Source organism: Mobula hypostoma, chromosome 5 (genome assembly GCF_963921235.1).
Source record: "Mobula hypostoma chromosome 5, sMobHyp1.1, whole genome shotgun sequence".
NCBI classification, from domain to species: domain Eukaryota; kingdom Metazoa; phylum Chordata; class Chondrichthyes; order Myliobatiformes; family Myliobatidae; genus Mobula; species Mobula hypostoma.
In genome coordinates, this window is record NC_086101.1 from 1618433 (window position 1) to 1641374 (window position 22942).

Below are 22942 nucleotides of genomic sequence, written 5' to 3' on the forward strand. Positions count from 1 at the left end.
GCAAAGATCATCGCCAGAGGCTCAGCAATCTCCTCCCTCACTTCCCACAGTAGCCTGGGGTACATCTTGTCCAGTCCCAGTGACTTATCGAACTTGATGCTTTCCAATAGCTCCAGCACATCCTCTTTCTTAATGTCTATATGCTCAAGCTTTTCAATCCACTGTAAATCATCCCTGCAATCGCCAAGATCCTTTTCCGTAGTGAATATGGAAGCAAAGTATTCATTAAGTACCTCTGCTATCTCCTCTAGTTCCATACACACTTTCCCACTGTCACACTTGACTGGTCTTATTCTCTCACATCTTATCCTCTTGCTCTTCACATACTTGCAGAATGCCTTGTGGTTTTCTTTAATCCTGCTCACCAAGGTCTTCTCATGGCCCCTTCTGGATCTCCTAATTTCATTCTTAAGCTTCTTCCTGCTAGCCTTATAATCTTCTAGATCTCTATCATTACCTAGTTCTTTGAACCTTTCGTAGGCTTTTCTTCTTGACTAGATTTTCAACAGCCTTTGTATGCTACGGTCCCTGTACCCTGCCATCCTTTCCCTGTCTCATTGGAATGTACCTGTGCAGAACTCCACACAAATATCCGCTGAACATTTGCCACATTTCTTCCGTACATTTCCCTGAGAACATCTGTTCCCAATTTGTGCTTCCAAGTTCCTGCCTGATAGCCCCATCTTTCCCCTTACTCCAATTAAACACTTTCCTAACTTGTCTGTTCCTCTCCCTCTCCAATGCTATTGTAAAGGAGATAGAGTTATGATCACTATCTCCAAAGTGCTCTCCCACTGAGAGATCTGACACCTGACCAGGTTCATTTCCCAAAACCAGATCAAGTCCAGCCTCTCCTCTTGTAGGCTTATCTACATATTGTGTCAAGAAACCTTCTTGAACACACCTAACAAACTCCACCCCATCAAAACCCCTTGCTCTAGGGACATGCCAATCAATATTTGGTAAATTAAAATCTCCCACCACCACAACCCAGTTATTATTACACCAATTCGTATACTGTAAAAGTAAACGTGTCCATTCTGCCCACCACATCAATGCTAATCAGTGGGCTCATTCCATTTTCCATACCTAGGCAATTCCATTTTTGTCCAGGGACTTAAGTGTTGGTAGTGGCATTGCTTTCAACCCTCTCTGCTATCAAATTCCAAGTGCTTTCTACACTGGCTGAAAAAGGTCTCCATCTTTACATAAACCTATGCTCTCTAATTTTATTCATATCTAATAACATGCGACATGGAAAAGTACAGTCAGTACAATATTGTGCTGAACAAATTAGTAATTAAACAGCCAACTGAATGCCATGTCCTTATCCTTCCATTTTCTGCACATTTGTGTGCCTATCTCAGAGCGTCTTTAATGCTTGTATTGTAACTGCCTCCACCATCACTCCAGGCAGGACATTGCAACTACCTACCATGCTGTGTATTTAAAAGAAGACTGCCCTACTATCCCTATGAGTTCTTCCCAGTAATTTGCCAATGATCTGAGACTCACAGATTTTTCCTTACCTCAGATGTTGGGCTCATAGATCTGTAATTACTCGTCCTTTCCCTGTTGTCCTTGTCTTCCAGTCATCCAGAATCTTACTTGTGGCCAGATAAGAAAGAAACATGTCAGCCAGAAGCCCAGCAAGATCTCTCCACACTTCCACAGCAGCCTAGGGTAAACCTCATCTATTCCTAGGGATTTATCCACTTAAAAGGCCACCAAAGCATCTACTCATGGAGCCGCGCACTAGAACTTCACCTTCTACCTCACCAGGTCCTCTGTGAATAATGATTCAATTACAACTCTCTCTGTATACACACACACACACACACCTCTTCCCCCAGGCCCTCCATACACATGCACACACAACTCTTCCCCCTCCTGCACACGCACACGCACACGCACATACATACACACACCTCTCCCCCACCCCAATCATTTCAATTTAAATCTATAAAATGCCTTCAGAGTTATCTTAATCCTGCATGCTTGGGATATATTTGAGCCACCTTACCGTGTTGATTTTCTTTTCAAGCATCTCCCTATATTTTTCTGCTATTTATGGGTCCCACTCATCTTTACCTCTATTCCCGTCGCGTGCTTCCTTTTTTCTCCTTATGCAATTCTTAACTCTTAGTTCACCACATCCCAGGTTCCAAGTGTTTGTTTGCTTGGTTTTCACCCTTACAGGAACATGATGGCTGTGAACTCTTGTTATTTCTCCTTTCTGCTTGCCACTGTAAAGGTGTAAACTTATCTGCAAGTAGGTGCCAGTCAGATTTGCACCCATCAATTTGTAGTACCTACCCCAAAATGAGCCTGTGAAAAGCAGGGCCATATCCAAATCAGGTTTAATATCACTGGCATATGTTGTGAAATCTGTTGTTATGCAGCAGAAGGACATTGCAATACATAATAAAAACTGTCAATTACAGTCAGCATATATATTTTAAAATTTTAATTATGCAAGAGGAAAAAAAATAGGTAGTGTTCATGGGATGTGCGTGGCACAACTGGCAGGTGTATTTACAGACATTTTTAATCTCTCCCTCTCCCAGGGTAGAGTGCCTTCCTGCTTCAAATCATCCCATCCACCATGGTCCCTGTACCTAAAAAGACCAAGGTTACATGCCTGAATGAGTGGTGTCCTGTCGCACTCACCTCAATATTGCTTTGAGAGACTGGTCAAGGACTACATCTGTAGCTTGCTACCACCCACACTGGACCCCCTACAGCTCTACACACCGTCCTTACACATCTGAAGAAGAACGATGCCTATGTGAGAATGCTGTTCTTGGACCACAGTTCAGCATTCAACACCATACTTCCCTCCAGGATCGACAATAAACTCAGAGACCTCGGCTTTCACCCTGCTTTGTGTAGCTGGATCCTGGACTTCCTGTCAGATCACTGGCAGGTGACAAGACTGGGCTCCCTCATCTCTGCCCCTCTGACCCTCAACACAGGAGCCCCTCAGGGCTGTGTCCTAAGCCCCTCCTTTACTCCCTGTATACCCATAACTGTGTCGCCACCCACAGCTCCAATCTGCTAATTAAATTTGCTGACGTCACTATATTGATTGGCCTAATCTCAAATAATAATGAGGCAGCCTACAGAGAAGAAGTCATCACCCTGACACAGTGGTGTCAAGAAAACAACCTCTCCCTCAATGTCACAAAAACAAAGGAGTTGGTTGTGGACTACAGGAAGCATGGAGAAAGCTAACCCCTATTGACATCAATGGATCTGGGGTTGAGAGGGTGAACAGCTTGAGGTTCATCAGCAAACACATCACTGAGGATCTCACATGCTCTATACATAATGGCTGTGTGGTGAAAAAGGTACAACAGCTCCTCTTTCACCTCAGACAGTTGAAGAAGTTTAGTGTGGGCCCCCAAATCCTAAGAACTTTCTACAGGGGCACAATTGAGAGCATCCTGACTGGCTGCATCACTGCCTGCTATGGGAACTGTACTTCCCTCAATCACAGGTCTCTGCAGAGAGTGGTGCGGACAGCCCAGCCCATCTGTAGTTGTGAACTTCCCACTATCCAGGACGTTTACAAAGACAGGTGTGTAAAAAGGGCCCAAAGGATCATTGGGGACCCGAGTCACCCCAACCACAAACTGTTCCAACTGCTACCATCCGGGAAGCGGTACCGCAGCATAAAAGCCAGGACCAACAGGCTCTGGGACAGCTTCTTCCACCAGGAATCAGACTGCTTAACTCATGCTAAAACAACTGTATTTCTATGTTATATTGACTATACTGTTGCAATGTCCAATGTACCATAAATTGCACATTTAGACAGACATGTAATGTAAAGATTTTTAATCCTCATGAAGGATGTAAGTAATAAAGTCAATTCAATTCAATGTCCATTCAAAAATCTGACGGCAGGGGTGAACAAGCTGTTTCTGAATCATTGAATGACACCATATCTTAGCTTTCTACATTTTAGGATGATTACAAGAACAGAGTCCCAGTGGGTGTTGTAGCGTGAACGAAGTCGCCGTTGGTAGATATAAAAGTAGTCCAATCACAAACAAGGGAAAATCTGCAGATGCTGGAAATCCAAGCAACACACAAAAATGCTGAAGGAACTTAGCTGGCCAGGCAGCATCTATGGAAAAGGACTAGAAGGGCCGAGATGGCCTGTTTCCGTGCTGTAACTGTTACATGGTTATAAAAGAGTACAGTCGACGTTTCAGCCCAAGACCCTTCATCAAGACATAAAAGTGGTCTTTTATTCAACAAAGTGAGACACTCTCTGGAGGAAGAGGCCTGTTCGACCCAATATTACATGCCATTTAATAGGCCAAGGACTAAAGGACAATTCTATAGTTGCAATGTACTTACAATGCTTCCTTTGAATTTTCACACCTTCTTCGAACATGCACGCCAGACACCCAAATAAATGGCAGGTTTCAATTAACTGATGTCCACAGCTTCAGGAAACTATTGTCCAGGGCCTCATTTTAAATTTAATCTACAATCAGTGTTCAGATCTAAAGATTGGTTGCTGAAGTTAATATTTGCTATTTAATCTAACTCCTGAATATCTTCTAACAGTGGGTAACTCTTGTTGCCGCAAACAGTCCCTGCAGATGAGACAACAGTCCACCTGCGATTCTGTTGGGGTTGTCTGCATTGTTGAGACCTGAAGAATATCAGGCAACCACTTTGTTGAGCAGCCCAGCTCCATCTGCAAAAAGCAGGTTTACGCAGTGGCCAACCATTTTAATGTCTACTAGACAACGGGGTGACTGGTTAGGGCACCCTTTGAGAGAAAGGCAGTGCAGTCTGATGTGACCAGAATGAACATTAAATTTTCCTGAATGCTATTGGTATTGCTTTGCTTTGAAAACTGAAGTAGAAAACCTCAGTTTATTAAAGAAGAATGACGCGTAGCAAAGCAAATATAGAAGTTCCTTGTTTAACGAAGGACATTTTTGATGGCTTCATTTCTGGTTTATCTGCCACCCTTGTGCCTCTCATTGTCATTCTGGAGACATGCAGTCCTTTCATCCCCCGTCTCTTCATCTCTTCTGTTGTTTGTCTCTGATCCTGGAAACATGCATCCCTCTCCTCCTCTGTCTCTTCTTCTCTCATCTTTTTTTGTCCTGACTCTTTGATCCTGGAGTCGTGCAGCCCTCGCCTCATCCGATTCTTCTTCTCTCCCTCTCCTTGCCGCTTCCCAATGACGTTTGGCGTTATCTCCATACCATTCATTACCATAGATGCTGCCTGACCTGCCAAGTTCCTCCAGCATTTTATGTGCGTTGCTCTGAATTTCCAGCATCAGCAGAATCTCGTGATTGAGAACTGAGTTCCGACTACCTGGCTGTGTTCAGTCCCATTTGCCAGCTCTTCCCATGAGACCTCTCCATTCATTTTCCTTTTGAAAACCATGTTTTGAATCTATTTCTGCCAGTCTTACAAGAAATGAACAATTGACACCTCTTTAATCTCTGCTGCATCCCGCCCCCCACCAGTTGTATACATGTGACCCCCGTTCCTGCCATAGGAACACACACACATCAGAATGAGGATACAAATACAAACAAATCACTAACTCCAAGTACAGACCAAGTGATGTTACAACCCTGGTGCAGTAACTACTTGCCTCTTGGTGTTGTTTGGAAGTGAGGGTAGACAAGAAATCAATACCCACAATGTTCCATCAGACCAGGTTTGGTTTCCATCGTAAACACAAGAGTTTCTGCAGATGCTGGAAGAACTTAACAGCTCAGGCAGCATCTAGGGATATAGATGAGTGATCTGTAAAGTGAAAGGGTTAGCGTTTGAGGAGCATTTGATGGCTCTGGGCTTGTAGTTTAGAAGAACTCTTGCTGGGGTTTAGAAGAATAAACTCAGATGGGAGTGGTTTAAACTAATATGGCGGGGGATAGGAACTGAAGATGACAGAGCTGAAGATGAGCCACCGGGTTTACAAATAGATGATGGGTATAACATGAATGTAAAGAAGGACAGGTCAATGATTGGGTGCAAATGTCGACAGAGCAAGGAGTTAAATTGTACCACAGAGGCAAATTCAAAAGGGTGAGGAATGCAGGACTGAATGTGCTGTCTTTAAGCGTGCGTAGCATTCAGGGTAAGATGGATGAACTCGTGGCGCATTTAGTGTTGGTCAGTATGATGTTGTGGGCATCACTGAGACGTGGCTGAAAGAAGACCATAGTTAGGAGCTTAACATCAAAGGATATTCTTTGTATCGAAAAGATGGCAGGAAGGCATCGTTAGTGGTGTGGTTCTGTTGGTAAGAGATTAAATTATATCTTTTGAAAGAAGTGACATGGATTCAGAGAATGTTGAATCTTTGTGGGTGGAGTTAAGAAATTGCAAAGGTAATAGAACCATTATGGGAATTATATATAGGCCTCCAATTAGTGGCAAAGATGTGAGGTTGAGATTGCAAAGGGAGCTGGCAAAGGCATGTAATGAGGGTAATGACACAATTGTAATTGGGGATTTCAATATGCAAGGGGATTGGGAAGAAAACAGCATCTAGGGATATAGATGAATGACCTGTTAAGTGAAAGGGTTAATGTATAAGAAGCATTTGATGGCTCTGGGCCTGTAGTTTGGAAGAACTCTTGCTGGGGTTTAGAAGAATAAACTCAGATGGGAGTGGTTTAGACTAATATGACAGGGGGTTGGGAACCAGTATGACAGAGCAGAGGATGAGCCAGCAGAGTTGGTGGGAGGGAATTTGTTGAATGCCTGCAAGATGGCTTTTTTTAGAGCAGCTTGTGCTTGAGCCTACTCAGGGAAAGGCTATCTTAGATTGGGTGTTATGTAATAACCCAAATCTTATTAGGAAGCTTAATGTAAAGGAACCCTTAGAAGACAGTAAGCATAATAGGACCTAGACATATTGGAAGAATGGGTTAAAAAATTGGCAATGGAATAGAGTGTTGGGAAATGTACAATAATGCATTTTTGGTATAAGGAACAATAGTGTGGACTATTATCTAAATAGGGAGAAGGTTCAAACATCAGAGGTGCGGAGTGACTTAGTAGTCCTCATGCAAGACTTTCAGAAGGTTAATTTACAGGTTGAGTCTATCCAGAACTGGAGGACACATCCTCAAAATTGAGGGGTGACCTTTTAGAACAAAGTTAAGGAGGATGTTTTTTAGCCAGAGAGAGTAAATCTGTGGAATGCTCTGCCACAGATTGCGGTAGAGGCCAAGTTTTTTGGTATATTTAAGGGGGAAGTTGATCGTTTCCTGATCAGTCAGGGCATTAAAGCATATCGCGAGAAGGCAGGTGTACGGGGTTAAGTGGGATCTGGAATCAGGCATGATGGAATAGCAGAACAGACTCGATGGGCTGAATGGCCTAATTCTGCTCCTACGATATGGTCTAATAAGGGGGGATCTCAATGAAATCTGTCAAACACCTCAAGGTCTGGATAGAGTGGATGTAGGGAGATGTTTCCTGTAGTGGGTAAGTCTGTGACAAGAGGGCACAGCCTCAGAATTGAGGGAGGTCCATTTAGAACAGAGACAAGGAGAAATTTCTTTAGTCAGAGGGTTGTAAATCTGTGGAATTCATTGCACAGGCAGCTGTGGAGACCAAATCATTGAGTATGTTGAAAGCAGAGATTGATAAGTTCTCGATTAATCAGGGTGTCAAAGGTTACAAAGAGAAGGTCGGAGAATGGGGTTGAGTGGGATAATAAATCAGCCATGATGAAATGGCCTAGCTCTGCTAAGTCTTATGACCTTATGGTCTTCTGGAGTGGAAATAACAGTCAACATTTCAATTGCAGCTGTCAGTTTCAATATCATGTGGTGCAGGTTACACACCATTTCATTTACTATATTCATATCATTTTTCAACAGATGTTTTGATAGCACCGGTGATAATACAGAATCCCAAAAATGCAGTGAGAATTGCTCAACTCACCTGTGTTGCAAATAGTTGGGATACAGACAGAATTTTGTGGTATAAAGGTAGCAAACTGCTTGAAAATGATGAGATTTACTCAATGTCGACTGACAACAGAACATTGACAATAAAAACTGATCAAATCGCAAACTGTGAGTTGTTCACCTGTGTGATAGAAAACAAAGTCAGCCAGAGCAAGAACTCTCATGTCCTCGTCATTAACGGTGAGTTTTATTCTACGCCTGTTTACTTCAACATGTTACAGAGCTGGGGATTTTACACTATCAACTTTAGAAGGGAAGAAGCTTTGTTTGATTCAGAATCAGAATCAGGTTTATTATCACCGGCATGGGACGTGAAATTTGTTAACTTAGCAGCAGCAGCTCAATATAATATGTAATCTAGCAGAGACAGAAAAAAAAATAAAACATAATAATAATAAAACAAGTAAATCAATTATGTATATTGAATAGATTATTTAAAAATGTGCAAAAACAGAAATACTGTATGTTAAAAAAAGCGAGGTAGTGTCCAAAGCTTCAAAATCCATTTAGGAATTGGATGGCAGAGGGGAAGCTGTTCCTGAATCGCTGAGTGTGTGCCTTCAGGCTTCTGTACCTCCTACCTGATGGTAACGGTGAGAAAAGGGCATGCCCTGGGTGCTGGAGGTCTTTAATAATGGACGCTGTCTTTCTGAGACACCGCTCCCTAAAGATGTCCTGGGTACTTTGTAGGTTAGTGATGTTGTAAGTTAAATTTGAGCCGCAAAATGTTCGTATTTGCAACACTATTATAGCTTAGGGCGTTCTGAAGTTCAATTTCAGCATCTTCTGTAAGGAGTTTTGTACGTTCTTCCTGTGCAGCATGTGGGTTTCCTCCAGATGCTCCTGCTTCCTCCCACAGTTCAGAGGCGTAGCAGTAAGTAGGTTCATTGTAAATTGTCCTGTGGTTAGATCAGGGTTAAATTGGTGGGGTGCTTAGTAGGTTAATTGCTCATTGTGAATTGTCCTGTGATTAGATCAGGGTTAAATCGGTGGGCTGCTTGGCAGGTTAACTGTAAATTGTAAACTGTCCTGTGATTAGATCAGGGTTAAATCAGTGGGCTGCTTGGCAGGTTAACTGTAAATTGTAAACTGTCCTGCGATTAGATCAGGGTTAAATCAGTGGGCTGCTTGGCAGGTTAACTGTAAATTGTAAACTGTCCTGTGATTAGATCAGGGTTAAATCAGTGGGCTGCTTGGCAGGTTAACTGTAAATTGTAAACTGTCCTGTGATTAGATCAGGGTTAAATCAGTGGGCTGCTTGGCAGGTTAACTGTAAATTGTAAACTGCCCTGCGATTAGATCAGGGTTAAATCAGTGGGCTGCTTGGCAGGTTAACTGTAAATTGTAAACTGTCCTGTGATTAGATCAGGGTTAAATCAGTGGGCTGCTTGGCAGGTTAACTGTAAATTGTAAACTGTCCTGTGATTAGATCAGGGTTAAATCAGTGGGCTGCTTGGCAGGTTAACTGTAAATTGTAAACTGCCCTGCGATTAGATCAGGGTTAAATCAGTGGGCTGCTTGGCAGAGGGTCTTATTGAGTCAGAAGGGCCTGTTCCCAACTGAATCTCTAAATAATCAAAAATATATTAATTCTTCCAGTCTGTAGCAAGTGATTTGTGTTACGATGATCAAATCTTACTTAAGATATTGTTTAGAAAAGAGAAGCTCTGTTACTCTTCTCTGTCTGTTGTGTTGTTTATTGCCCTTGAGGTAAACCGTTGCATTTTGCACGGAGTTTGGGTGAGACTAGAACCAGAGGTCATTGGTTAAGGGTGAGAGGTTTAAGGGGAACATGAGGGGAAATTTCATCACTCAGAGGGTCGTAAGAGTGTGGAACGAGCTGCCAGCACAAGTGGTGCATGCAGGATCGAATTCAACATTTGAGAGAAGTTTGAATAGGCGTATGGATGGGAGGGTTTTGGAGGGTTGCTTTCTGGGTGTAGGTCAATAGGACTCGGTAGATTAATGGTTTGGTACGGATTAGATAGGCCAAAGGACCCATTTCTGTGCTCTAGTGTTCAATAACTCTTAATATGTGTATCATGAAAATCTTGTCTCACATATCGTCCATACAGATCAGCAGTACATTGAGGTGGATTAAGGGAAAATAATAATAGTGCAGAATAAAGTGTATTAGTTACGAAGAATGTGAAATGCAGGCAGGCAATGAAGTGCAAGATCACTGATGCACCATCAATAACTCCAAAAGACTGGAAGTAGAGTAAGTACTGAAAGGCTTTTATTAGCAGTAAAATGTGACCTCCAGCATGCTGAGTGTCTGCCCCTAGACTGAGAGGAGGAGGCATGACCCGATCACCTTTAATCAGGGGTCTGAGGGAGGAGCCACAGGGGCCGTCAGCAGAGGGGCGTGTCCAGACAGGTAACCCAGTTACAACACATATATATATATGTATATGTATTTGGTTTACCACAATCACCATGAGGTAGATTGTGAAGCCAAGAGTCCATCTTATCATGCTAGGGAACAATCCAATAGTCTTATAACAGCAGGGTAAAAGCTGGGTAAGAGCCCGGTGCACATGATTATTTGCTGTTTCAGTGCATGTGGTGAAATGTTGCCACAGTGCTAAAAGAGAAAGAGTTTGAAGACTCGGTGAGTAACAACGAATCAATAACAATGTGGGTCCGAATGAGAATTAAACTTCTATTGTCCATGCCCAACCTCACCGCCAACTCTCAAAGTGGCAGAGGCAAGGCAGCTTAGGATGGTATTGTTCGTCGAGTGAGGAGGCTGACCACATGTGTAATACGAGGGGTGATTGATAAGTTCGTGGCCTAGGGTAGAAGGAGTCAATTTTAGAAAACCTAGCACAATCCCAGATTTACACACTTAGTCCAGCGGGTCATGGAGCATATGGATCTTGGGCCTCCAGAAAGTGTCCACAGCAGGGGTGATTGATAAGTTCGTGGCCGAAGGTAGAAGGAGATGAGTTATACAGCTCTCGTTAAATGCACATGCAGTTCAACTCTGAGTGATTATGCAGTTATTAACTTCAAACTTTCTGCATAATCAATCAAAGAGTTGAACTGCATGTGCATGTAACGAGAGCTGTATAACTCATCTCTTTCTACCTCAGGCCACAAACTTACCAAACACCCCTGCCGTGGACACTTTCTGGAGGTCCAAGATCCGTATGCTCCACGACCGCTGGACTAAGTGTGTAAGCGTAGGAGGGGACTATGTTGAAAAATAAATGTGCTAGGTTTTCTAAAATTGACTCCTTCTACCTTAGGCCACGAACTTATCAATCACCCCTCGTACGTGGTTGAGCCATTTAACAGCAGGCATCAGTACATGAGTTCCTATGGCCACTCAGAGGAAGTAGGAAGGAATCTCGGAGATAAGCTTAACTTCTCAGGTGAAACGTAGGTGCCTGTAGGTATGCTCCAACAACATTACAAGAATAGAAGAAGAGACAACAATAGACAATAGGTGCAGGAGTAGGCCATTCAGCCCTTTGAGCTAGCACCGCCAAGTGAAGTCTCTGTTGTGATAGCAGTGTATCCAGATGCAGCCGCATCTATGGGGCCAACCAAAGGTATTGTTATCATTTTAAAATGTATTTTTTATGCTCACAAGACCTTGCTGGACATTAGGAAATTAAAGTACTTTTGGTCTACCCCATCAGCAAGTTGCTGGGTGATGGAGAAGCTGAGGGAGCTGGGCTGGCTGCAGGCCATGGTTGCTCCTGCTGTGGAGAGGCATTGGAGTTGGTGTGCAGTCTAACAATGAGTGATTGTCCTAGTCACTCTTCTTGTGATCGTAGGACCCTGTTGAATACTCTTAATGTGGAATGCTGCAAGTTTGATCGCTGGTCTATTGGTGGTTTATTGTCATCTACACACTTATCCAGGATATAAATGCCATGGAAGTTAGCTCCTTGAAGCAGCAAAGATAGGTTGATATGATCTTAGCATATGTTTATGGATAACATGGCAAAATAAACTTAACAACATTAGTGCCAGTTACAAGTGAGTGTAAGAATATGTAATCTGGCCTAGGTTGGATCAAGAACATGGAAATTATATCCTCCATTATAAGGGAGTCAAAGTTTTTGTTCAGCCTTGAGGTGTGAGTCTTCAGGCTCCTGTACCTTTTACCTGATGGCAGCACCAAGAAGAGCATGGCCCGAACAGTGAGGAACCTTAATGATGGATGTCACTTCAGTGAGGCCTTGCCTCTTGTAGATGTCCTCAATAGTGGGAAGAGCTGTATTCATGATGGAGCTGGCAAAGGGCACCATTCTGTCTAATCTGTTGAGTTCCTGTGCATTGGAGTTTGCATTTCAGGCAGTGATGTTTTCCTGTGTACATTTGTAGAAGTTTGTCAGAGTCGTAAATGACGTGCAGAATCTCCTTAAACTTATTAGGGAGTAGAAATGTTTGTGTTCCCTCTTCGTGGTTGTAGCTGTGACGTGGGCCTAGGATCAGAAACTCAAAGTTGCTCACTCTTTCCACCACTGGTCATTTGGTAACGACTGGTGTGTGTTTGCCTGACTTCCCCTCTCTGAAGTCCACAATCTATTCCTTTGTGTTGCTGAGGTGAACACGGTTTCAAGATGACTCAGTTGGCTGACTGACCTCACTCCAGTACACTTTGTCTCACAATGTGTCTGCTGCCTGCACACTGGCAGGTGTTGTGATTCATTTCTCTAGTTTATATTTGGAAAGATTGATTTGAGTTTCTTGTTTCAGGATTGCTGTTGCTCCATCGGTACACTTTCATCACATCCATAGTTGCTCTGGTGAGCACGTCAACATCTTTTGCTGCATCAATCTTCATCATCTTTTTTGCCCTGGGAACTTACAGAGGTAACATTTCACCTTGCCTGACCCTATTGTAGACAGATGTGCATGATGTATTCTCCTGAGATAATGCATTGAATCTCCATCTGTTTGTATTTCCAGTTCACAAGCGGCACGTACAGCTCACTGCTGTTTTTATGTTCTTCCAGCTGCTCTCCTTCATCTCTCTGCTGACTGCAGCCCTCTTCTGTGTTTTTGATCCAGGTCAGTGTGCCATTGTCAGCCCCAGTTCTTGCTATTCCTTTGAAAAGAATAATGGAGCTTCCAGCCCATCCTGTTCCCTTGATTTATATAGCAGGAGGCCATTACTATCTGGCTCTCCAATTGTGGCTGTTGATAGCTGAAGGACCAGACATTTTGTTGCTGCTCTCCCACCCCCATCCAGACACACCTGGAGCTCTCATTATCAACCTCAACCTCAACCTCAAAGCACTGCACATGTTCACTCACTGAGGGCTCAGGTTATTAGGTTTTTGGAATCAGGAGAATCAGCCTTTCGTATCTCTGTCTAGTACATTTTGTTATCCGCTTTCATTTGCCTTCATTGCAGGGGATGTGGCATGCAAATAGTGGATGGGTGCCCCATTAAGTTGTAGTGTTCTCAGCCAATCACGTCCCCATAATGCTGGTCCTTCTGTTTTTACCACACCCAAGCTCAATGTGGATTGTTGGTTGGTTTATTTCACTGTTATGGATGGCATTAACACACAAGTTACCTTTTCTCCAGTATAAGTTCTTCGCTGAATATTTGCAGACTTCAGTTTGGTATCTTTGGAATGACATTCACACTTATTTTATGGAATGACTGAAACAGCTGAACCAGTGTTTAATTCCATTTTAATTAATCTGCCATTCACTTCTGGTGTAAGCCACGTTGCTTATCTATTTTTAATTTTCACACTGTAAATCTGAAGGGTACTCATTCCTGCATCACACTCATTATTATTAGGTTTTTCGTCAATAGTACGGAGATTAGTGCTCTTTTTGAAACTGCAGCTTGACTTTTTGGCTCTTTCTCTTCCCAAAGTGGTCCGTTTGGTTAGGAGTTAGGAATAAAGCTGAGAAACAGGACCTCAAGGGTAGTAATCTCAGGATTGCTGTCTGTGCCACATGACAGTGAGGATGGGAGTAAAATCAGGTTGCAGGTAGATGCGTGGCTGAAGAATTGGAGCAGGGGGCAGGAATTCAGATTTCTGGATAATTGGGACCTGCACAAAGGGCAGGGGTAGCACTGGAATCTGAGGGGGGCCAATATTCTTGCGGGCAGATTTACTAAAGCTGTTGGGAGTGGCAGGGAGAATAGGAACCAGGATGATGGAGCTGAGGATGAGCCAGCAGGCTAACAAGTAGATAATGGGTGTAAGGAAGAACAAGCCAATGATTAGGTACAAGTGCAGACAGAGCAAAGAGTTAAATTGTACCACAGAGGCAAAATTTAAAACGGTGAAGAACGCAGGACTGAAGGTACTGTATTTAAATGCGCATAGCATTTGGAATAATGTGGATGAACTCATGATGCAATTAGTGATTGGTCGGTATGACATGGTGGGCATCACTGAATCATGGCTGAAAGAGGTCATAATTATATCTACAAGACCTTGGTCAGACCGCACTTGGAGTACTGTGTTCATTTCTAGTCACCTCACTATAGGAAGGATGTGGGTACTATAGAGAGAGTGCAGAGGAGATTTACAAGGATGTTGCCTGGATTGGGGAGCATCCCTTATGAGAATAGGTTGAGTAAACTTTGCCTTTTCTCCTTGGAGCGACGAAGGATGAGAGGTGACCTGATAGAGGTGTATAAGATGATGAGAGATGTTGATCGTGTGGATGGCCAGAAGTTTTTTCCCAGGGCCAAAATGGCTAACATGAAAGGGCATACGTTTAAGGTGCTTGGAAGTAGGTACAGAGGGGATGTCAGGGGCAAGTTTTTCACACAGAGTGGTGGGTGCGTGGTATGCTTTGCTGGCAGCGGTGGTGGAAGTGGATACAATAGGGTCATTTAAGAGACTTTTAGATAGGTACATGGAGCTAAGAAAAACAGAGGGCTGAGCAGTAATCACAGTAGGGTAATTAGGTTACGTGGTCGGCACAACGTTATTGGACAAAGGGCCTGTAATGTGCTGTAGATTTCTATGTTCTATGTTCTGTAGTTGGGAGCTTAACATCAAAGGCCAGGCAGGAAGGCATTAGTGGTGGTGTGGTTCTGTTGGTAAGAGATGGAACTACATCTTTAGAAAGAGGTGACAGAGGGTCAGAGAATTTTGAATCCTTGTGGGTAGAGTTAAGAAATTCCAAGGGTAAAACAGCCATTATAGGAATCATATATGTATATGTATATTCAGGTAGTGGGTAGTGGCTCCTTATGTCACTATGACAGGGCGTGACGACCCTGCCTTACACGAGTCCCGGGCTCAGCTGGCTCCGGCTGACAGTACCCAGTATGGGCCCCTATCCAGGGTTACGGATCCCACTGCCTTGTGGGTATCTTCAGGAGAAGAGAAGGCTAAGCAGTAAACCCTACACAAATCCGGAGTGGAGCCCCTAAGGCTGTTGGATGACGTATCACGTCGCCTCCCAGCAGCTCCTGCAGCCAAGCTGATGCCAAATGTGCTGCTTCACATTCCTTTGGACCACATTAGACCACATCCTCGAGGCCGAGAGGGGGATCTTGATGTCTGGGCAACCCAGGATCTCCATATTCATCACACAGGTCTACGCCCCGGAAAACTGTATATAATGTATATCCATATATATGTGTATATATCTTTGTATATAATTGTGATAGGGGATTGTGAACATCAGGATGGCGTCAGATTGCAAGAGATGGCTTTTTTAGAGCAGCTTGTTCATGAGCCTACTCAGGAAAAAGCTGTCTTTGATTTGGCGTTGTGTAATAACCCAGATCTTATTAGGGAGCTTAATGTAAAGGAACCCTTTGGAGGCAGTAATCATAATATGATTGAATTCATACTGCATTTTGAGAGGGAGAACTCATGTATATGTATCGCAATGGAATAAAGGGAATGACAAAGGCATGAGAGAGGAGTTTGCCCAGGTGGATTGGAGGGGGGTACTGGCGGGGAATGAGGCAGAGCAGAGATGGCTGAAGTTTCTGCAAGTAGTTCACAAGGTGCAGGATAGATATGTCCCACAGAGGAAGAAGTTCTCGAATAGCACGGGTAGGCATCCGTGGCAGACAAGGGTATTTAAGGACTGCATGAAAGTCCCAAAAAACATATAAGGTACCAAAAGTGCGTGGGAAGTTGGAAGATTGAGAAGCTTTTAAAATCCAACAAAAGGCAACTAAAAGAGCTATAAAGGACAAGATGAAATGTGAGGGCAGACTAGGCAATAATATAAAGCAGGATACCAAAAGTTTTTTCAGTTATATAAAGAGTAAAAGGGAGGTGAGAGTTGATATTGGACCACTGGAAAATGATGCTGGTGAGGTCGTAATGGGGACAACGAAATGCTAGATGAACTTAATGGGTACTTCACATCTGTCTTCACTGTGGAACATGCTAGCGGTGTGCCAGAGGTCCGTGAGCGTCAGGGCACAGGAGTGACAATAGGCAATAGACAATAGGTGCAGGAGTAGGCCATTCGGCCCTTTGAGCCAGCACTGCCATTCACTGTGATCATGGTTGATCATCCACAATCAGTATCCAGTTCCTGCCTTATCCCCATAACCTTTGATTCCACTACCTTTCAGAGCTCTATCTATCTATTTCTTGAAAGCATCCAGAGACTTGGCCTCCACTGCCTTCTGGGACAGAGCATTCCATATATCCACCACTCTCTGGGTGAAAAAGTTTTTCCTCAACTCTGTTCTAAATGGCCTACCCCTAATTCTTAAACTGTGGCCTCTGGTTCTGGAATGAACTGATCCTGCATTTTATACATTATTCCCAGAAATACCTGCCATTGTTGTTCCACTGTCATCCCTGCTGGGGTATTGTTCCATTGAACTTGGACCAGCTCCTCCCTCATAGCTCCATAGTTCCCTTTGTTCAACTGTAATAATGACACTTCCGATTTTCCCTTCCCCCTCTCAATTTGTAGATTAAAACTTATATTATGGTCACTACCTCCTAATGGCTCCTTTACCTCGAGATCCCTGATCAAATCCAGTTCATTGCACAACACTAAATCCAGAATTGCCTTCTCTCTGGTAGGCTCCAGTACAAGCTGTTCTCAGAATCCATCTCGGAGGGACTCCACAAACTCCCTTTCTTGGAGTCCAGTGCCAACCTGATTCTTCCAGTCTACCTGCATGTTGAAATCCCCCATAACAACTGTAGCATTACCTTTGCGACATGCCAGTTTTAACTCTTGATTCAACTTACACCCTACGTCCAGACTACTGTTTGGGGGCCTGTAGATAACTCCCATTAGGGTCTTTCTACCCTTAGAATTTCTCAGTTCTATCCATACTGACTCTACGTCTCCTGATTCTATGTCCCCCCTCGCAAGGGACTGAATATCATTCCTCACCAACAGAGCCACCCCACCCCCTCTGCCCATCAGCCTGTCCTTTCGATAGGACGTATTATCATTGAATATTCATTTCCCAGGCCCTGTCCACTTGAAGCCATGTCTCTGTTATTCCCACAACATCATACTTACCAATTTCCAACTGAGCCTCAAGCTCATCCACTTTATTTCTTATACTCCATGCATTCATATACAATACTTTTAATTTATTACTCCCCTCACCTTTCATATCAATTCCTATTTCACTTGGCCATACTGTACGATCCCTTCTTGAGCTTTCTGCTCCGTTAATTCTGTTGTCTTTCTTAACTTTTCTTATTCTCACTTTCCCTTTAACTCCATCCTTATATTTCCAGTTCGTCCCCTCCACCCCCCCCCCACCACTGCTTAGTTTAAACACACCCGTGTTGCAGAGGCAAACCTGTGCCAGAATGCTGGTCCCCTGCCAATTAAGGTGCAACCCGTCCCTTTTGTACAATTCAACCTTACCCCAAAACATACCCCAGTGGTCCAAGGATGTAAATCCTTGCTTCCTGCACCAGTTCCTCAGTCACACATTCAGATCCATTATCATCCTGTTCTTGACCACTCCAGTACGAGGAACTAGAAGCGAACCGGAGATAACCACCCTGGAAGTCCTGCTTTTCAGCCTTCTTCCGAGTTCTCTGAAGTCGCGCTGTAGAATGTCTTTCCTCTTCTCCCCCACGACATCTGTGCCCACGTGCACCACCACTTCCGGATGTTCTCCTTCACCCTTGAGGATTCCCTGCAATCGATCCGTGAGTGCTGTTGCTATTACAAAGGAAAAAGTGCTAGGCAAACTCAAAGGTCTTAAGGTGGATAAATCACCATGCCCAGATGGACTACATCCCAGAGTCCTGAGAGAGGTTGCTGAAGAGATAACGGATGCATTGGTTATGATCTTTCAAGAATCACTTGATTCTGGCTTTGTCCTGGAAGATTGCAAATGTCACTCCACTCTTAAAGAAGGGAGAAAGGCAAAAGAAAGGAAATTATAGATCAGTTGCCATAACCTCAGTGGTTAGGAAAGTGTTCGAGTCTATTATTGAGGACGCGGTTTCAAGGTACTTGGAGACTAATGATAAAATAAGTCAAAGCCAGAATGGTTTCTGTAAAGGGAAATCTTGCCTGACAAATCTCCTAGTTTTTCGAGGAAGTAAAAAGCAGGGTGGACAAAGGAGAGACAGTGGAAGTCATTTACTTGGATTTTCAGAAGGTATATGAGAAGGTGCCATGCATAAGGCTGCTTAACAAGATAAAATCCTTTGGTGTTACAGGAAAGATACTGGCATGGATAGTGTAATAGCTGACAGGCAGGAGGCAGTGAGTGGGAATAAAAGAGTTTTTATCTGGTTGGCGGCCAGTGACTAGTGGTGTTCTTCAGGGGTCAGTATTGGGACTGCTGCTTTTCACATTGTTTGTTAATGGTTTAGATAATGGCTTTGTGGCAAAGTTTGTGAATGATACGAAAATAGATGGAAGGGTAGGTAGTGCTGAGGAAGCAATACAATTGCAGCAGGACTTAGACAAATTGGAAGAATGGGCAAAAAGTGACAGATGGAATACAGTGTTGGGAAATGTATGATGGTGCATTTTGGTAAAAGGAACAATAGTGCGGATTATTATCTAAATGAGGAGAAGGTTGATGCAGTGGGACTTGGGAGTCCTCATGCAAGCCTCCCAGGAGGTTAATTTACAGGTTGAGTCTGTGGTAAAGAAGGCAAATGCAATGTCTGCATTCATTTCAAGGGGAATAGAATATAAAAGCAAGGAGATAATGCTGAACCTTTATAAAACCTAGTCAGGCCGCACTTGGAGTATTGTCAACAATTTTGGGTACTATATCTCAGAAAGAATATGTTGTCATTGGAGCGAGTCCAGAGGACGTTCACAAGGATAGTTCCAGAAATGAAGTGGTTAACATCTGAGGAGCATTTGGCAGCTTTGGGCCTGTACTGACTGGAATTTAGAAGTATGCGGGAGGATCTCATTGAAACCTACCAAATGTTGAAAGGACTAGATAGGATGGATGTGAAGTGGATGTTTCCTATGGTGGGGGTATCCAGAACTAGAGGGAAAAGCCTCAAAATTGAAGCATGACCTTTTGGAACACAGGTAAGGAAGAATTTTTTTCTAGCCAGAGAGTAGTGAATGTGTGGAATGCTCTGCCGCAGACTGGGCTGGAGGCCAATTCCACTGGTGTATTTAAGGCAGAAGATGATCGTTTTCTGATCAAAGGAGATGTGGAGAAGGCAGTCGTATGGGGTTGAGTGGATTCTGAGATCAGCCATGATGGAATGGTGGAGCAGACTCAATGAACTGAATGGCCTAATGCTGCTCCTATGTCTTATGGTCTTATTTATTTTTGTCTGCCTGCTATGCTCTTTTTACTACTACTTTGGATATTTGCGTTTCATCTTTAAACCTGCATTTGTTTAATAAATGTGAACTCCTACCAACACGGCAATTCAATTTGTTTGGCCAGGCCATTTTCTGTATCGACACTTCAATTCTGTTCACACTCACTTTCATTCCTGACAGCAATCCAATTGCTTCTGTCTGCTATTTCCATTGATATAGCAAAGGAAGTTGTGGTTCAGCTGGGAGCTGTTTTTGAATGCTTTCTCGATAGATTCCACAAACTAAACAATCTCTTAGTGTATCATGCAGCCTTTTACCAAACTGACAATGCTCAGTCAATCTCTTCAATTCAGCCACATACACTGAAATGGATTCCCCTTTTAGATTCCGCATACGAAACCTAAAGTGTTCCACAGTCAACAATGGCTTCAGTTCTAAATTGATCCACGTTACTTTGACAGTATCAGCAAAGCTTATTTCTGCTGACTTGGTTGGAGCAGTCACACTTTGAAGCAAAATGTATGCCTTTAAACCTATGCTCTTGGAAAAATTGGTACTCACTTCCCATTGGCTTCTGGAGAAGTCCAAATACTCAGTATTATATAATGCAGCCAATATACAGTATACAGACATTTACAACATAGTCACTTTTAAATGGTCTCATTCGGACTTAATGATTTAGTCAGTGGAGGATTTCTCACTCATGTGGGATAACTTCTTTCCTGACAAGGAGGATCACTCTGATTGGCAGGTGAGGCTTGTGACTGTGAGAACAATCTCAGGTTCTGGGCCCTCCTCTGTGCTAGCTATAGAAGTTGACTCTAAGGCTGCAGGCAGCTGTGGAGGCCAAGTCTTCATGTATATTTAATGTAGAGGTTGATAGTTTCCTGATTAATCAGGGCATGAAGGGATATGGGGAGATAGCAGGAGACTGGGCTGAGGAAAAGCAATGAATCGGCCATGATGGAATGGTGGAGCAGACTCAATGGGCCAAATGGCCGAGTTCTGCTCTCTATGTCTTGAGGTCTTATAAAAGCCAAAGAGAGGGCGTACAATAGTTGGGATCACAGAGACATGGCTCCAGGGTGACCAAGGATGGGAGCTCAGCATTCAGGGATATTCAATATTCAGGAGAGATAGACATGAAAGAAAAGGAGGTGGGGTGGCATTGCTGGTGAGAGAGGAGATTAACGCAATAGAAAGGAAGGACATTAGCCGGGAGGATGTGGAATCGATATGGGTAGAGCTGCATAACACTAAGGGGCAAAAAACGCTGGTGGGAGTTGTGTACAGGCCACCTAACAGTAGTAGTGAGGTTGGGGATGGTACTAAACAGGAAATTAGAAATGTGTGCAATAAAGGAACAGCCGTTATAATGGGTGACTTCAATCTACATATAGATTGGGTGAACCAAATTGGTAAGGGTGCTGAGGAAGAGGATTTCTTGGAATGTATGCAGGATGGTTTTTTGAACCAACATGTAGAGGAACCAGAATGGTTCCGGAATGGTTCAGGACACTGGAAAATTGCAAATATCACCCCACCCTTTATGAGGGGAGAGGCATAAGAAAGGAAACTATAGGCCAGTTAGTCTGATCTAAGTGGTTGGGAAGATGTGAGTCGATTATTAAGGATGAGGTGTCAGGGTACCTGGAGGCACATGATAAAATAGGCCGTAGTCAACATATTTTCCCCAGTGAAAATCTTGCCTGACAAATCTGTGAAATCTTTGAAGAAATTACAAGCAGGATAGACAAAGGAGAATGGGTTGATGTTGAGCACTTGGACTTTCAGAAGGCCTTTGACATGAAGCTGCTTAACATGCTATGAGCCCATAGTTTTACAGGAAAGATTCTAACATGCATAAAGCAGTGACTGATCGGCAGTTGGTAAAGAGTGGAAATAAAGAGAGCCTTTTCTGGTTGACACCAGTGACTAGTGGTGTTCCACAGGGTCTGTGTTGGGACTGATACCTTTTACATTATATGTCAATGATTTGGACGATGGAATTAATGGCTTTGTTGCAAGTTTGCAGATGATATGAAGATAGTTGCAGGGGAAGGTAGTTTTGAGGAATTAGTGAGGCTACAGCAGGATTTAGGCAGATTAGGAGAATGGGCAAAGCAGTGGCAGATGGAATACAGTGTCGGGAAGTGTATGGACATGCACTTTGGTAGAAGAAATGAAAGGGTTGACTATTTTCTAAATGGAGAAAAAATACAAAAAAACTGATGCGCAGAGGGACTTGGGAATCATTGTGCAGGATTCCCTGCAGGTTACTTTGCAAGTGGAGTCTGTGGTGAGGAAAGCAAATGCAATGTCAGCATTCACTTGAAGATGACTAGAATATAAAGGAAAGGACACCTGCAAGAAGTGCATCCAGCTGCAGCTCCTAACAAACCGCATTAGGGAACTGGAGCAGAAGCTGGATGACCTGCGGATCATTCGGGAGAATGAGGAGATTATAGATAGTAGCTACAGGGAGGTAGTTACACCAAAGGAGCAGAGGACAGGAAATTGGGTCACTGTCAGGCGAGGGAAGGGGAAAGGGCAGGCAGAGCAGGGTTCCCCTGTGGCCATTCCCCTCAACAACAAGTATACCACATTGGATACTGTTGGGGGTGGGGGGGTGACATACCTGGGACAAGCTGCAGCAGCCAGATCTCTGGCACTGAGTCTGGTTCTGCAGTGCAGAAGGGAGGGTGGAAAGAGAGAAGAGGGGTAGTGATAGGGGACTCGATAGTTAGAGGTACAGATAGGAGGTTCTGTGGTCGTGACAGAGAATCCAGGATGGTTTGTTGCCTCCCGGGTGCCAGGGTCAAGGATGTCTCTGATCGATTGCATGACATTCTGAAGTGGGAGGGTGACCAGCCAGATGTCGTGGTGCACATTGGTACCAATGACATAGCAAGGAAGAGTGAGGAGGTCCTGGACAGTGAGTATAGAGAGCTTGGTAGGAAGTTGAAAAGCAAGACCTCGAGGGTGGTAATCTCAGAATTGCTACCTGTGCTACGTGCCAGTGAGGGTAGGAATAGGATGCTCTGGAGGATGAACAAGTGGCTGAGGAACTGGTGTAGGGGGCAGGGTTTCAGTTTTCAGGATAATTGGGACCTCTTCTGGGGCAGGTGGGACCTGTACAAGAGAGATGGGTTACACTTGAACTACAAGGGGACCAATATCCTTTCAGGGAGGTTTTTTAGTGCTACTGGGGAGGCTTTAAACTAGATTTGCAGGGGGATGGGAACCAGAGTGCCAGAGCTGACCGT

General features: G+C 43.7%; 1 protein-coding gene across 1 annotated transcript in view; it reads left to right on the plus strand.

The window, feature by feature from the left end:
• The window catches only part of LOC134346073 (uncharacterized), a 95797-nt gene that overhangs the window by 4694 nt on the left and 68161 nt on the right, over positions 1-22942 (plus strand). The window contains exons 3-5 of the mRNA XM_063047376.1: positions 7881-8150; positions 12687-12803; positions 12900-13001. Coding sequence (XP_062903446.1) covers positions 7881-8150; positions 12687-12803; positions 12900-13001 — 489 coding nt within the window. The remainder of the gene's footprint in view (positions 1-7880; positions 8151-12686; positions 12804-12899; positions 13002-22942) is intronic.